The following is a 17504-nucleotide window of genomic DNA, read 5'->3' as shown; positions in this document are numbered from 1 at the left end:
ATGATTGGGGAAACTTGCCACATGCCTCTCATCAGAGTGTCCATCGTTTTTATGACATTGGCATAGCCTCCTTTTTTTTTTTTTTCTACATCTACTAACGTTCCATTCACCAAAACAATTTTACATGGTTGAGTCTAGAGTCAGAGTGGGAAAGGACACTGTGAAGACACAAGGCAAATGGCACAGCTACAGGGAGGGGTGAAGAATTGGAACAATTTTTGCAATATACTACATAGCCTATGAAGGCTGATCAAATCATGATTTCAGATCTGATGTAAGAATATGATTTCTGATTTTATTTTTCTGATTTGCTTTATAAAGCACCTGTCATTTGGTCTTTATTAATGTCCATTCTCTTTTCAGACATGAGAGTAACCAGAAATCAGGAAAAAGTTGCAGTGAAATCGTGAAAGGATAGTAGCTATGGAAGATCAGCCATTACATTCATTGTATAATTTCAGAGGTTCCACCCAATTCCTCTTTTTTAATAGGACACTAAAGCCCAGAGAAGTACTCAAAACTTGTGACCTAATCATTCCAAGTCCAGAGCCATTCTCCACTGTATCTTGTAAGGTGCATGCTTCCTAAATTGTTTCATGTGTCTCCCTGATCCCCACCACTAGCCACAAAAATTACAACTTTTATAAATAATATACTTTTGGAAATTTTACTGTCGTCACAATTTGCCATGAAAAGTATGTGTTCATTTTGAGTTTTCCTTTTTCAGTTTATTCATCATATGTACTTAAACCAGAATTTAGTAATCCCTCCCCCTCCACATGCATGCACACTTTTTTACTCTGCATCAATCTGTATTCTTCCCATCAGACAGGGCAATTTTAAATATAATGATTATATTAAATCAACTTGAGTTTGGTAGATTATTAGCCTTTGAATTATCTTTGCCTGACGGCTAAGGAGAAGCCGCCTGAGAGGTCATTGTGACACTGTCAGTCTGAGACATTGAAGCGTGCCTTGTACATTTTGTTAAAAATGGGATTAAATCTTTAAGGAAGTACTTTTTCTTTCAAGCTTCCTTTTTTTCCCCCTCCTTCTAGAAGCAGAGTCAGGGCACAGGGAGATGGAAAGAAATATTTTTAACATTTAACATTGGCAATTTTAATTAACAGTAAAGTTATGGACAAATGCAATTTTAAAGACTATTTTTTCTAACAAACTTTCTGTATGAATCCCTGGGTTCACATAGCTAGGTCTGTGCACTGTAAATGGCCATTTAAAAGTGTGCTGTATTAAAAGATTGTATGTAGAATTTCATAGCATCACAGAATTTTAGATCTGAAGGACCAAGGTAATTTGTTACTTTTTTTTTTTTTGTATTTACTCATTCTTCATACCGTTTACACATTCAATGATTATTTTTCTTTTTTCAGCTATTTTGCATGTTAACTTAGTTGCCAAACTTTGAAACCCTCCAAGGAGTGCAATATTGCTATGTCTCCAAAATATTTATATTTGAGGTCTATTCTATCATTACATCCTAAAATATTTTTCATTTAAAATCTCTCTTACTGTCCCGTGTGCAAGGCCATTGAGGAGTAAGGCAAATCCTTCTCAACCACCACTGACCCACATTCTTTTTGGTGGATTGATTTAACATTTTGTTTTTCTAAACAAGGGAAAACAGTTATAGTTCCACCTCTTATGTGCTTCCTCTCATATGAGTTGTAAGTTCAGTATGTGCACATATGTAAGATTTCAAGTGCAAAAGGAGAAGAGTAGGAAACAGATTTTCACAGTCCCCGTCTGGATCCTTGTGTTGGTGCCAATGGAAAGCTATTCCCTGATTAGTGAATAGTATGTTCCCTGGCTCAAAGGCAACAGATTTGAAAATCCAATTTTAATAAGCAGATCAATGGGGTGGGGGAATTGAGATTATTGTATCGCATTCCAATGACATGCAGTGTTGTCAAAAAACTTTTTTTCTCAAGAAATAAAATTTCAGGAGGCGTACAGATACCTTGCAAAATGTCAGGAGAGGGGGCTGGGAGGAATTTAGTTAAGAAGGTGAAAATATACCACTTATCCCAGGAAGCATACACTGTGAGCATCTGGGTATCTGAGGGTAAAGGGTGAATTCAATGTGGGTAAGGGAGTAGGTCTGCTATGTATCCAAGGAGGTACATGAATTAAACTGAATGTCTGCAGAGAAAGGAGCTTCTCGGTGAAGGTGTGAGCTCCTGGGCCCAGAGAAAAGTCAATTTACTCCTCAATTTCTAGGAGCTTTTAATAACTGTGTTTGCTTTCCCTTGCAAACAAGGGGAAACTTGTGGGATAAGTCTTGAGAAAATCATTCATAACCATTTTTCCTTCCATCCCACTTATACAACTTAAATATAAAGGCTAGTTTGGATTTAAGTTCAGATTTTATGCATTTCTGAGATTTCCCTGATCCCCTTAAATTTCTTTAACACGAGACAAAGCATTCAATTCCATAGTTACAGATAAGATTGTAAATCTATAAAGACTATAAAGTTTTAAAAGTGTATACAAAATTATGATAAAGTTAAATCTTTAAGACTATATACTTGAGTCTATAAATAATCTTATTTATCTATGGAATTTGGCTACACTTAACACTTACTGGATACCTGTTCTGTGCTTGATACTAACAAGGGAAAAAAAAAGATGAGCAAGTAAGGCTGCCTGCTTTCCCATGACTGGGATAAGGAGACATGAAAAATTGAGTAATTACAATGGAATGTAAGTTCTATGAGAATAGAGATCAGAAATATGCCATATCGTTCTCACTGTTGTGTTCCCTGCATTTGTTACAGTGCTTGACTCATAACCAAAGCTTATAATTTTTTTCAGTCGATGGATACACGGATGAATATAGTATCATAAAGACTATAAAAATGTATGTACAACATATAATGTCTACTCAGAAGAAGGAATGAACAACTTTGCCTTAGAGGGATGCAGATAAGGGACGACTTCATGGGGTGATGTTTGAACCAGATCATGAGAGAGGAATAGGAGTAGTCCAAAACTTTCACAGTGGTATTCCAGCCAGAAAAATGAGTGTGGGCAAAAGCAAGATGTGAAATGACATAAATGTTCAAGAAGTTGCAAATAATTTGATGTTCCTAGATAGTGAAAATAATGGGAGTAGAATTCTGGCAGAGGAGCCTCATAGCACCAAGTGCCTTCTTAAATAAGTGCTGCCGGGTATCAGAGCAGGCATGCAAAATAAGGGCTGAAGGAACTTGTTTTCACCTCACACTTTTAATTGAGGTTGATCTTGTTTACCTTCAGAAGTATTGGGATTTAGAAGCTAATTAGGGTGGCATTTCTTAGCATAGAAGTAACAGAGCCTGATGACCCATACCAATAGTTCTAATAAGATTTTATATTTTAAAAAGGTACTAAAAGAAAGATTTTTTTTTGAAACTTAGAGTTTTATTACCAGATTATTGTGTAACAGATATATGATTTTACCAAGGAATTTGTCATTTAATAAGTGGGATTTCTGCCTGGTTCATTTGAACAGTGACTTCATATAGGATTTAAAATAGTTAATTTACACATGGTTTTCCAGAGACTTCTCCTGTGTGTAAATCAAGGCACACCTGGATGGATGAGTGTTTCGCTACCACACAAATATGACTTGGACTTTTTGTGATTTTTTTTTTTTTTTCTCTTAGAAAGATTGGATGGGATGGGTACTCTCTTTAGACGTATACTCTCTTTAAAAAGAAGATCTGTAATGGAATTTTTTCTTTCGTTTCTTTGGACTCTTTGTATGCATTTAGCTTTATGGAGCATATTTCAATTTGAAGTAAGGAGCCTTACATTAATAAAAGTTGGTTTCTTAAAGTATACCTTACTGACTATTTTATTAGCAACTTTAGGGTCATGCTGAGTTGGAATTAATAGAATGCTACCCTTCTTCCCACTTCTGGCTCAGCTACTGCCGATGCTATTGTTTACTTTCTTCTACTTTCTTTCTATTAATTTTTAGATAAAATAACTTTTCATCCTGCATTTTGAAGTTTAATGTGCATTCTTCACTTGATAGAGGATTTAATTTTGAGGGAAAGGTTCTTGGCTGATTGTATTAGTTCAGCAGTTTTAGAATAAGATGTTTTCAGGGAGGGGCAGCAGCATCTTCAGTCATTGATTCTCTCTTTATAACTTTGCCCTTTTAGCTGGAACAGATTACCTAGGTAGTGCTTCTGGCCCTGCACAGACTGAATCACAAGGAAGAAACTTTACATAAACCATTTATACTAAATGTTTGGTATGCTGGCAACATAAATCAACAACAATATTCATTACAAATTCATCCCTTTATCAGTATTATCTTGATAGAAATGATCCCAATATGTGGAAATTTGAACCCTGCTTCAATACATCTAGCCCTGGGTAATTAATTATTCAGGGCACAGAGAACCTGGCCCTTGCAATGTAGAGTAATTCTTCCTGGTCAGCGTTAACTCCACTGGCAATAATAAATAGAAAAAGTCTCTAGTGATGCCAGTATTTTAAAGTGATTAATCATTTTTCCCCCCTTCTCCTCCCCCTTAGTTTTCTTTAACTAGGCTTTTTTCAGCAATAAATCTTTAACAATACAGGTAGGAATTGTTCAGTAATTAAATTTTGCCCTGCTTAATTTCTTACCTTTTATGTGTGATTTAAAAAATGTTACATTTTAAGGAGCTCTGATCAAAATTCAAACCAAGAAAAATCCTTTTACAGAATACTGAGAAATTCTCTATGGAAGATTAAGCTTTTGATTTTGAATATTAGATAGAGCACATACTCATAAAAATTGTTAATCAACACCAGTTGGGGTGTCAAATATTCTGAAGTTTTGAATTGCTTCACTTTCATGCATACGGGTTGTCTGTATTGGGAAAAGTCTGACATATACATATGTTCCCAAACTGAGAGAATAATTACTTATTGCTTAACTTTCAGCTAATTGATATGAGCTCTGTAGGAAAAAAGGGACATGCTTTTTTTGCGGTTCAAAAGTGCACTTGCCAAAGTGGCAGGTAAATGCCTGACCGAGAATGACCATGTATTTTTAAATCATGCCCTCTAGAGCTGACCAGCCATCAGTATATTCTAGGTGACAGGAACAGATGTGACATATCTGTTGTGACATACTTCTTTACCACCAGTCTGTGGCTTGAGGTGACTCCTGTCCCTCCTCTGATGCTTTCCCCTGCTGCAGGACAGCACAACGATGCACGGATGAACCTTGCCATTGCTCTCACTGCTGCCAGGTATGGGGCTGCCACGGCTAATTACATGGAGGTCATGAGCTTGCTGAAGAAGACAGATCCCGAAACAGGGAAAGAGCGTGTGAGCGGCGCACGGTGCAAGGATGTACTCACAGGTACGCCAAGACTCTGGCAGGGGTATTTTTTAGCATCTTGCCTTGCCTATGTAATGACTGAATTATAATTTTTCTGTCACTTCTCTTTTATTTAAGCCAGATTTCAGAGTCATCTTAATTACATTCTTTATTGTCAACAATGACTGGTTTAACATGAAAATTTTCCCTTGTGGGACTTGCCAATTTTCCCCTTTGTATTAAATACTACTACTAATAATGATAATAATAAGAAATGCCCACAAAATTCCCACAGATATGAATGCATTTCGTTTTCTTTACAGAAACATGTTATTAATAAAATGAAATAAATGTGCCAAGTTTCAAAGTATCATTTAGACAACGCAGGCAGTGCATTTACATGTCGTTAAAGTCAATCACCTTAATTTTGGTTAGATTTTCATTCTTGTCCCGGTTTTATGGCCATGTAGGCAGTTTCAAAACTACATTGTTTCCTTGAAGAAAACCAACACTGTGAAATGTATTGTGTCATGGCAACATTGTTTATACATTTGAATTTTATGAAGATGACAGCTTATTTACTCATCTCACTTTCTCCATATTTGGCACTTTGATGCTAGGAATTTTGCAAAATAACTGAGAGCTGAAATGAGAAAGTAGCATGCTTCCCCCCACACCACTTTTCAATTTGGACTTATTTTTGGCAATTTTACTCAGATGGGAGCCTTTTGTGTGGCTTTAAATAACTCTGGCTGCTCATGTCTCTTAGTGTGGTATACAATATACTTCACCATAGTTTAAGTTAATAGATGAATGAATAATCCAAAGCATCAGTGAGCAGAGAAACAAATGGGGTGTGTGACTGATGCTACTTTCTTTCACAGGGCAGGAATTTGATGTGAGAGCCAAATGTGTTATCAATGCCACGGGACCTTTCACAGACACTGTGCGCAAAATGGATGATAAGTGCGCCACAGCTATCTGCCAGCCGAGTGCTGGTGTCCACATTGTGATGCCTGGTTATTACAGGTAACTGTCTTCCAACTCGGTGATCCTCACCAAAGAATGAGGACCACAGAAATTATCTGTATTTATTCTTTTAGCACACCTTACTTAATAGTAGATGAGGAGAAATATGTCTAATCACTATGTTGTACACCTAAAACTAATAGAATATTGTATGTCAACTGTTATTAAAAAACAGACAAACAAAAATGAGGAGAAATAAGTAAAGGAACTCATCCAAGACACAAAAACAAACCAGACTTGGGAATGTTTTAGCTTTTATGGCAATACTCCTTTCTAGAAGTTAATGATTTGGAATCCATTTTTGTACTTTCTTCAGTATACGCACCTTGAGAGATTAAGCCTTAGTATTTGTAGATTTTCATTAAAACATTAAAAGTCAATTTGGTAAAAATTTTCATAAAGGACATTTTAATTAAAAAAATTAAAAAGTTAATTTTATAAAACACCCAAATTTGCTTATGAAGAAGCTGAAAGTAAGGACCACTCAAGTATTGTTATATTTATAAATTATGAAATACCCTTTGAAAATATTGTAGTAAATAAAAATCAGGTATAATTTCTAATCAAGATATTAACAAAGATAATCAGAAATCGAACAATAGGGATAGAGATAAAATAAAAATATCTATTAATGGAAAATAGTTAAAGTTGGGTGAAGGGCACATTAAACTATTCTATTTTTGTAGATGTTAAAAAATTATGAAAGGAACATTTATATGGTCCTAGCTAAGAAATTAACAATGGTTACTCCTAAACTACATCAGTGGAAAAAATTCATATGACAATGTTAAGAGTATGTCACATGTATACGATTTTTATTTTCATGTGTAGTAAATCTAGCAGGCGAACTAGTTATTCTATATGAAATAGTGACTTATGCTCAAGGTATTTATTATGATATTATTTGTAGCTGAGAAATATTAGAAACCACTTCATACCCTAACCTTAGGAAAATAGTTAAGTAAATTATGTGTATCTGAACAAGGGAATATTACATAGTCATTAAAAATCATAAATAATTTTAATCTCCTAGGAAAATGCTAATGATCCAGACTTTCTAAACAATGTCAGTTTAGAATGAAGGACACAAGATTATATGTGCAATATAATCTAGAAATTATAAAAGTATATAAAGACTAAAAAATATGTTAAATACTAATGGTGATTTTCTGTAGGTAATATGATTATGAGTTAAAGGTGATAATTTCTAGGTAATGTGTTTAGAATGAGAGTTATCACTGCTGTTTTTTCATAAAGGACAAATAAATTAATATTTGATAAAATAGATGTATGAATCTATGATATTTTGTTTAATATCTGCATTCTCCTGGAACACTGTCCTGCTATGTAATGGATGCTGCTGCTTTAGTATCAGTGTTTCAGTAACTAAATATTCCTGAAGAAAGCCCAAGATACACCTCATTTGTATCAAATACACTTCTGCCAAGAAAAATATTAAAGATAATTTTTTATCCAACAACTTCTAAAATTTATTTCTCATTTTCTAAATGTCTATATTATTGGTTGATAGGTGTTAGTATTTTTACTTAGGACTGGAGAAACCAGGATGCTTCCACTCTTAATAATAAAAATTTATGCAGTGATACTTAATAGAGTTTTAAAAACTGCTAGCCAGAAGTTTAGTTCAAATGAAAAGGAAAGATGTAAATATATGTAAATGTTATAAATGTTTCTTGTATACAAAGAAATTTTCAACAATAATTCCAGACGTAATTGTATACGTTTATTTTGTTTTGGATTAAAAATATGCAAGGCCAGCTAGTTTAAAAGTTTTTTGGAGAGGTTTATTTTTTTAATATCTCTTAGAGTATAGATCTAATACCTATAGACATACACATCATCATAATCCTTATATTTGTTTAGATCTCACTAGAATTAACATAATTTCTCATGTGTTTTCTTCACTACTTTCACATGACTTCAGAGGACATTTATTCCCTATGTTAATTTTGCCACTTAATAATGACATCATTTGGGACTAGCCACTGTATTCTCTGAACCTCAGTTTGCCCTTCATTAAAATGAGAAGACATTCTGCTCTTTCAGGGTGCACAGAGGAGACAGTATGAGTGAGTTTTAAGGCGATACTTTGGTGTCAAGTTTCCTGGTGTCAAGTTTTGTTGATCGGTTTACTTCTTGCTAACTGTGTGACCTTGGCAAGCTGCTTCTTTCAGCTTCTGGTTCCTTGTCGTATGATAGTACTTAATGTGTATACATTTTGACAATGATCCTTTGATTATTTTTTATCTATTTTGTTGACCGCTATATCCCTAGCTCCTGATATAGTATCTAGCACATAATAGTGACTGGTAAATACTTTTTGAATGAATTCTACTCATTGTTTTTTGTGTTAACTTGCCCAAATTGAGATTGTTTTTTTAAAAAAATTAAAATGTTATTATAACACCGAGGGAATTGTTAAGCATAGAGAAGTTCAAACAGGAAAATAAAATGATTCTTTGTTTTACTAGTTTTACTGCTCAGAGAACTGTGCAAAAAATAAAAGTAATCACTATAGAAAAATAGAAAGATACAAAATGAAAAGGGAAAGCAATACTCCTTTGCTTTCTTCCTCATGCCCCTCACCTTATCACCCCACTTCTCAGGTAATCGGCAACACTTCCTTCTGATTCCTTTAAAATTTTTACTTGAAAGAGGTCATGCTACATATATTGTTCTGTACTATGATTTATAATATGCTAATTACAGAGTAAATAGATGTTTCTTAAGAAATATAAATATATGTCACCTGGATGTAATATTTTCAAAATAGAATGCCTTTCTTTATCGTAAAAATTTAGCATTAATTTTGGGTCCCCTACCCATCAATTATGAAAGTGTTAGTCAGAGGTGGGTCTGTCTCAGTCTAAGATGCAGTGATTGATCTCATCCTACTTTGGAAGAAATGAATATCCCCATGTTTAGCACTTTGAACTATATAACCACTACCCAGCCTGCAGGAACCTTTAAGGAGTGGTCTGGAGCGCAGTTCCTGTTCCAGCTCTGTTGCAGATGAGACCCATGGTTTGAGATTGCAGCTTGGATTAAGGGGTTATTTCCTCTTTTATCATGGACCTGGAGCAGCTGTAACTCTAGCATCCCAGAGTATAGTTTTGCTCTCCATATCAATTCATTCTCTTGGATGGGGTCAGGAGTTCTGAGACTGAAACGGTTCTCTAGGTTCATCAGTCTGTCGCACTCAGCAATTATAACTCGAGGGTTCGACTAGGTGCTCGGGATGAGTTAGACTTTCTGGGGCTGCTCTATAAACTACCTGATAATTACTTAAGACCTAACCTTTCAATTAGAACCTACTCAGTTTGGAGATGCAGTGAGTTCACTTGCAACTGATCTATTGAGTGTAGGCTGCTAAATGAAGAGGGAGGACCATGTGTGCAGTATGTCATGTTGGGCTGTTTTCAGAGTACTTTTATGGCATTTATTAAGCTTGTTATGACCCTCAGATTCCACCTGTGGAATTCTCTTGTGCTATGGTAACAGCTTTCTTTTTTGGGGGGTTGGTGGGGAGTATTTTAATTTCAGAAAATTCAACACACAAATCATTTATGTTTAAAGACACTTTTGTTTATTTAAGAATAAATCGAATTTTCATTACAGTTGTGGTTATTTCTTACAAAAGCAGCAACAATACAACAAATGACTGAAATACATGGAAATAATCATCTCCTTCTTCTAGCCTACAGATGCTTTTTATCATTGACAAGAGGTCAATATTTTTTCTGTATGTGTGTGCATACTGTTAGCTCTAACACTGATTGCTAAGTAGTTAACAATACATTGATTTCAGTTTAAATAAAGGTACTTCAGCAAGGCAGTGGTCTGCATGAGAAAACTGTTCATTACATTTAATCCTAGACATACACATTAATTAGCAGCAAGCTTTTGCTCCTGATTTCAAGTGAATCATACATATTGAAAATGATCTATGCCTCACTGTATTGTATATACCATTACCATAGTTGATATTCATTTTCAAACTTCACTGTGACCTTGCAGAATTAATCCTTCATCTAAAAAATAAATAAATAAATAATTCTTTTCCCGAGAGAGAGTGTGAATTAGGTAATTCAGAACTGATGAAAGGTATTTCCAAGTGGATTCTTAAATTTTTATACCTTACATTAATAGCTTTGTCTTCCCTCTGTGCTTGTTAATTTTACGTTTGACACATATGTCTTCACTTAAGCAGTTGATTCTCTACAGGTTCCAGTTACATGTATTGGTAACCATCACCTGCACCCTTTAAATTGTTTTTATTGCATTGAAAGGTTTTAAAGGATTTAGTAGTTGTGCTTTTCTAACAACATTTCATGTCTAGGATCCTGACTATTATATTGTAATGCTAAAATTGATCAGGTTTATTGAGTTATTTGGGCATATCATGTGATATCTGGTCCATAAAATGATTATATATAAAACATATAATTTTTTTCTTAAATGTTAGAATATGGAATTTCTCTTTTTGTTTCAATATAGTACTATTTATCTAATTGAAAACTTGAACTCTGAATGAATTCATTTCTAATTTCAAAGTGACCGATTTAATCTAAGGACATATTAACCCAGGTTCGAATTAAGTGCTTATGAAACACATAATTAACTAGTTTCTTTTAAGATTTTTAGAAAGTCTTATGACAAAGGAAAAAAATATATAGTCATGCAGACTGAAAATATTACTATAGTTTTCAATATATAAAAATGAAAGTAAAAGTCATTTCAAGTAATCCTGAGTGAAGATGAAAGCTGAAGGTTTAAATAATTGACATATTTCTGTGGTGCTTTTTGCCTATGCTAAATAGAACTGTGGCATACTTCTCCTGAGTCTTTCCTGGGTAGGCTGTAGACAGTGATTCCTCTCTACAAAGTCAGTGTAGACATGGCAGGCATATCCTGGGGCTGATGAGTTTGCAAGGAAAGACTAGTACTACTTGTGGTTTAAATAAAGAAGATGCATTAACTAAACTGACTGTAGATTTCTTTTTCATAAAAAAATATATTTTCGATTTGCTTTTAAATAGTTGTTAGTCTCTCATCCTTACACATTGAATCAGTGTGGGTTAAAAAAACTTTTTTTTAAGGGAATGATAAACAAAAAGTTGACTGTATGGCCTTTTAAGTTTGTGGGTGTAAGAGGGATTTCTTGAAATTTATCAAATCAAATAAAATGGTTTTCTATTGTAGAAATTTGATTAACAGAAACTGAAAATACCTTACAATAAACTTTAACCCAAGTTTGTTTTGAGAATTAAAATTGAAACAGTCATCTGAAGATTTGTAATATTCTAATTATATATGACACTTTCAGATTTCTCTCACTCCTTAATAACTTCTCCAGATTTCTTTGAATGGTTAACAAATACATTAAAACAAGTTTCTAGTGATTTAATAATAAAATTAGACAGGTTTTGTTAATGTTTATTTTTTTATAGTTGCCTGTTCTTTCAAGTGTGTTTTATAATTTGGTTTTAGAATATTAAGTACGCTTAGTGAAAATTCTTGATTAATATTTTGGAAGATTTTATATAATCTGTCACAAGAGGCATCTGTGAACCTTGATTTAATAGCATAAGATACTAGCATCTTCTGTCTGTTTAAAGATTTTCCTTGCTAAGACATGCCTCTCTTTTGTGACCTTATCCTAGTACAATGTTATTTAGGTAGTAGTAGAAAATTGAGCTCTTTTCTCATGGATGTACTTCTTGAGATTTCTGTAAAATTGAAATAAAGTAAGAAATCTCATATTTGGTGAAGTGGTACAAGTTCATCTAGGCACAAAACAGTAAAGAACTTTTTGATTACATTTTAGTTTCTAGAAAGTTAGACCCTTCACTTTTCTCATATGCTTCTGAGAGATGTGCCAAATGTCAGATGTCCCTGAAAAACACTTTTCATAGACTTAACTTAAAAAAAGGTTGAAGAACTTTCCTTCATTGGCCATTATAAAAGAAATTATAGACATTTATCTCACTGCCATTATCTGATGTGAACGGTCCAGGAGTATAAAAACACAAACAGTTGTAAGCTGAATTTCACTTTCTTAATTAACTTTGCATTTTTGAGTTGGGGAGGGCTGGTTCTGCTATGGAATATTATTATCACACTTGCTCCATTCCTTTTTGCTACCAAAATTGTTTTTTTTTCTTTTAGGAATTTCTAGATTAGGGTAGCAGCAGTAGAAGTAATAGCTCATGCTTTTCTTGTTTAGATGAAAATGGGTGAATAAAATAAACTATAGATTAAGATTAAATGTTTGCCAATTTCAAAAAAAATAAAAAATAAAAAATAATCTCTTTACCTCAGTCCAGAAAGTATGGGACTTCTTGACCCAGCTACCAGTGATGGGCGAGTTATTTTCTTCTTACCCTGGCAAAAAATGACTATAGCCGGTACTACCGACACTCCAACTGATATCACACAGCATCCTATTCCTTCGGAAGAAGATATCAACTTCATTTTGAATGAAGTGCGTAACTACCTGAGTTGTGATGTTGAAGGTAACGTTTTCATTCCTTTAAGTTTGTCTTCTCTCTTTCACATCTCACAAACCATTCTAACTCTCTAGGTAACTACCATGTCTTCAGTCTAACCCACCTTCACACCTGGCTAATTCTTATGTACTAACCACTTCTTCTAGAAGATTTATGAAGACCAAATTATAACAGTGGGAAAAAGTTGCCTTTTTTTTTTTTCTATTTTCTACATCCGCATGAAACTCATACCGTCCTTTTCTGATGATTTCTAATGGCAGTGTTGGAGTGCCATACGTGAGCTCTAAATATATATGCTCTTCAAGAAGAGTATAAAATGTTCACATTGCTGTTTAATCTTTAGAGCTTGGGAAGATCTGATTTACAGATATGGGATGTACATAGCAAATATTTAGATAAATGAGACGATAGAGATATATATTCTAAGAAGCTTAGTGACCTGTTACTAAGTGGAAAGTAGAATGTCAACAACGGATTTAGCTAAGAAGGATAAGTAGGCTTGCTTTAATTGAAAAGACCAAAGTTTACTTCTTTCCGTTGTTTATCTGGGCATACTTTGGTTTAACGTGAATGTCGTAACATTTTCTCTAATGAACACATATAGTGATTTTTTTTTTTAATCCAGGCTAATTTCAGAAGTTTCCAAACATCATCCTTATGTGTTTCCTATCTTGGTTAATAGCCTCATCATCCATCTAATCACCCATTCTATAAATGGTGATCCTTCTCTTTCCAAATCCAGTCCAAATTCTGTTTATACTCACTCCGAAGTATCATGTGAATCCCATTTCACCTTATTGTCCTGGTTCACACCTGTGCCATTTCTCACTTGAACTTTTGCATTGGCTCCCTAACTAGCTTCCATACGTCAGATGTCAGGTTTCTGTTTCCACCCGGCCTGATTTTTTTCTTCAGAACTCACTTTCTAAAACAATTCCGATTATCACTTCCCTGCACTAAAATGTCCCTTGGATGTCTCCCCACTAAATTTTGGAACAGTTCTAAACTATCTTGCATGAGATCTTAGGTTTTTCACAACTTGTCTTTTTAGGTTTACATTCGACTATCTTTTGGCAGTCTATGGTCGAATCATGTTGTATTACTATTTCCATATCAGGTCATGTACTTTTAAACCTCCTGCCCTGTTCAGATTGAAGCCTTGCTTTGGGATACCCTTTCCCCCAACTTTTCATCTTGGCAAAGTATTATTTATACTTCAGAAACCACGTATCGTTTGTACTCCCATAGAAGGTTGGTCTAGTATATCACATATTATAGGTCATAGTCTAAGATATATTTTTCACTTGGAGTTCTTTGAGGGTAAAGATTCTTTATTCAGCTACAAAGCTTGTTATCTATCTAGTATGCCACTCATGATTGTTTTGAATTAAAATGAATGAGCAATAGGTGCTTTTAGGATTTTTTGATGCTGATGGCAGTTTGATAATCTTTCTATATTAAGGTAGAAAGTTTAAGATTTTTGAAAAAGTCTGTTTATATCAGGAATATTCTATAATGTTAGCTTCAGTGGAGGATATGCAAAGACTTAATATTCATCTTGATGTAACTCACTGCAATAATGATGAGAAATCTAACTGCTTATATGTGCTGTGCGGGAAACAGATATGGTTCCAAAAGGCCTCCATGCCCGTATCATAGGTGGGGATTTCCACCAGCGAAATGAGCTTTGGGCTGTAACAAAGACTGGATGTTGTACCCTTCTCTTTTATTTTGCCTATAAATAGGTGGAAGACTTGCAATACCTAGTGGGACTTGGTTGGTCCATAAAGCTTGTTTCAGTTAACGTACCTTTTGGTAGCCAGGAAATTAGTGAAACTAACAGTTTTTGTGAATTCTGATTTTTGGTAAAAGTGGTTGAAATTAATATTTAAACACTGTAAATCAGGCCTTTCTCCTGGGGACTTTCTCCTGTGGTCTGGGGACTCTTGAGATTGAGTCCTTCAGGTAGCAAATATCCAGGTTAAAAGCAGATATGACAGCTCTTTCATATACTTCATTTATTTTCTTGTACACTCCATCTATCACACCATTCCTGCTTCTAAACTTATCCTTTTAAACAATTAATGATTATGTACAGTTGCTTTTTATTCTTATTTCTTATTGACTGAAAGCTTCAGATTTGAGGAATTACCTTAAATCTTCATAGAGTGTCAGCTGAAGGATGTTTATATCTTAAAGTGAAAACATTTGAATTTGTATTTTTTTCAAGGAATTTTGGTGAAGCCCAATATTCTCTTCTATACTGATGAATTGTGAGAGAAAATTCAGCTTTGAGCACCATTTAGTTATTTGTTGACATGCTGTCACTATACATATTTTAGTCTTTCTATTTATCTACAATGGGTAACACATGCTTTGTTTTTTTAAAAGTCTACCATTATTGAGTGTTTATAATTCTAGACACTCTGGTAAGCATAATTACTGTTTTATCTCTTTGATTCCTCATAACAATCTGATGAGATATATATTGTAATTCTCACTTTACAGATGAAGAAACTGAGTCCTAGCAGCCTTAAGTTTCTTGCCAATAGTCATGTTGGAGCCATGATGTGAGTACAAGTCAGACTGGCTCCAATACTCGTGCTTCTGAATACTGTACAGTACTCTGATTGGTAGTTTTGAGTTTCATAATGCGATATTATAGTCACTAAGGAGTGGATTAACTCTTTCAGTTCATTTATGGAAGCTGCTAGACACCTTCAGAATGATAGTGACCTTTGCTCTCCATTGGCCTTATTTGAATTTGTATGTTAAACTAGAGGAGGTTTTATGTTTCCTAACTAAACTCTTGGGCCAGTCTTTCCTACAGATTTAAAAAATAAAAAGTTTGATTTAGATCCCAGAGCAATAGTTTGCATTACCAGGGCTAATAATCATTTTTAAATGATTTATTAAATGGATGAATAATAAAATTCTGACAACAGTTTCTAAGCCTCCCCAAATGGCTATATCTTTAAGAAAGAAAAAAAGCGTCAAATCTTAACACTCCACGCTGTTCACAGCAGCTGCCACACTTCTGCAAAATGCGTCGGAACAATTCTGAAAAGCATTTTGCTTGTTGGGAATAAGACCATGTCTTCTTTTACAATTTAGAAAGCTTTCCATTCTCAGGCTGAATTTTCTAGATTACTTGTTTGTTCTTTTCTGAAATGGGTAATTGATAGTTGTGCGGTACATATCGAGTTAGGAAGAAAAATGATCTTTTGAAAAATGTATCATTAAGTCTGCTGTGTAGAGGTTAATCAGAAGAACGCAGTGGCAAAACTAAGCTATGACTTAAAGGGATTGAGAGAGACAGAAGATTTGCCGAGTGCTTTATCCATGTAGTTTTTCTGGAGTGCTTCTTTAGGCAGCTTCTTTGGTTGTACACAGGTTTTCACATATGCAATTAGTACTGTTTATAGATTGCCTGCTATTCAATTAACAACTGAGCTGGCCATATCAACTCACTGCAGACCTGCCTTTTCACTGCCAGAGATTGTACTGGGTTATCAACTTACACAGGCTTGGATGTCTTCCAGCTGTTTAATTATAGTGTCACACGCTTTGCTTTTTCTAGTTTCATTAGTTTATAAATGTAATATGGTATCTTATTTCTGTGATTAACACTTCATTTCAGCAGGTTAAACATGCTGGTAGAGAAGTATTGATTTCTTGACACTATTTCCCCTGTGTTCATTTAGATATTTTCACATGCTTTTTATTGATTTTTCAAAAGTGGCAAACATGAGAAAGAACACCCCAAAACGTATGGTTAAATAACTGATGTGAAACAAAACCACACATTTAGCTCTTAATTGTCACTTCCTGTGGGCTTCATTTTCTATTAATTTTTAAAATAAACACGTGTCTTGCCAAGTTTTTAAAAGCAAAAATATTAATTATAATTTGAAAAAATCACATAGCACTTAGTCTTTCAACCAGCTGTGAAAAATGTTTATTCAACTTTACTATTTATATTTTACTCTTTATGTATTATGTATACTAAAACTTGAATGAGTTATTTATCAGAGTTGTAATAAAAATACTTCTTAAACATGATGGTAGAAGGACAATTTTATTTTCTCACTGTCCTTTAGAAAATATTGCCAAGGACTTTTGTACCTTCTGAGGGTACTCGTGGGTTTTTTAACATCTAGGCAATTGGCATTTAAAAAATCAACTGGGTGCCATCTGGGCGAGCCACTCTAAAAAATGGTGTTTAATGAGGATTTTCTCAACTTTAATAGTAGAGTTGTTCGCTGTCATCTTGTTTTGTTTAAAGTGTTCATTTATTTTGAAAGGAAATACATAATTGTTTAAATATATAGTCATTGGAAATCTGATATAAATCCTAGCATATTGGCATCATAGCCCAAATATTCTTGCTTTTGATTTGGTAATGTCACTTGTTTGACATAAAAAGTTCATTGAATGTTTTGATATGCCACTTCATATTTATTGATCTCTATATATGATCACTATACATATTATACATTGATATAGAATATAAAGTCCGGAGAAAATTAGAATTGACATTGCTGACGACTTTCAACACGGTGAGGAAGATGAAACAGTAATGAAGTCTTGTTTAGCAATTTTGGCAGTATGAGAACCAGAAA

The 17504-nt window shown here is 34.1% G+C and overlaps 1 protein-coding gene across 4 annotated transcripts in view; it reads left to right on the top strand.

Moving 5' to 3' along the window:
• GPD2 (glycerol-3-phosphate dehydrogenase 2) overlaps positions 1-17504 on the top strand; it is a 128546-nt gene that overhangs the window by 89145 nt on the left and 21897 nt on the right. For all 4 annotated transcript variants that reach the window (XM_011359196.2, XM_011359171.2, XM_011359180.2 and 1 more), the window contains 3 exons: positions 5201-5365; positions 6208-6352; positions 12695-12888. In XM_011359196.2, the coding sequence (XP_011357498.1) occupies positions 5201-5365; positions 6208-6352; positions 12695-12888 (504 nt within the window). The remainder of the gene's footprint in view (positions 1-5200; positions 5366-6207; positions 6353-12694; positions 12889-17504) is intronic.

Source organism: Pteropus vampyrus, unplaced genomic scaffold, assembly GCF_000151845.1.
Source record: "Pteropus vampyrus isolate Shadow unplaced genomic scaffold, Pvam_2.0 Scaffold2, whole genome shotgun sequence".
NCBI lineage: Eukaryota > Metazoa > Chordata > Mammalia > Chiroptera > Pteropodidae > Pteropus > Pteropus vampyrus.
This window is presented reverse-complemented; position numbering and strand designations above follow the sequence as displayed.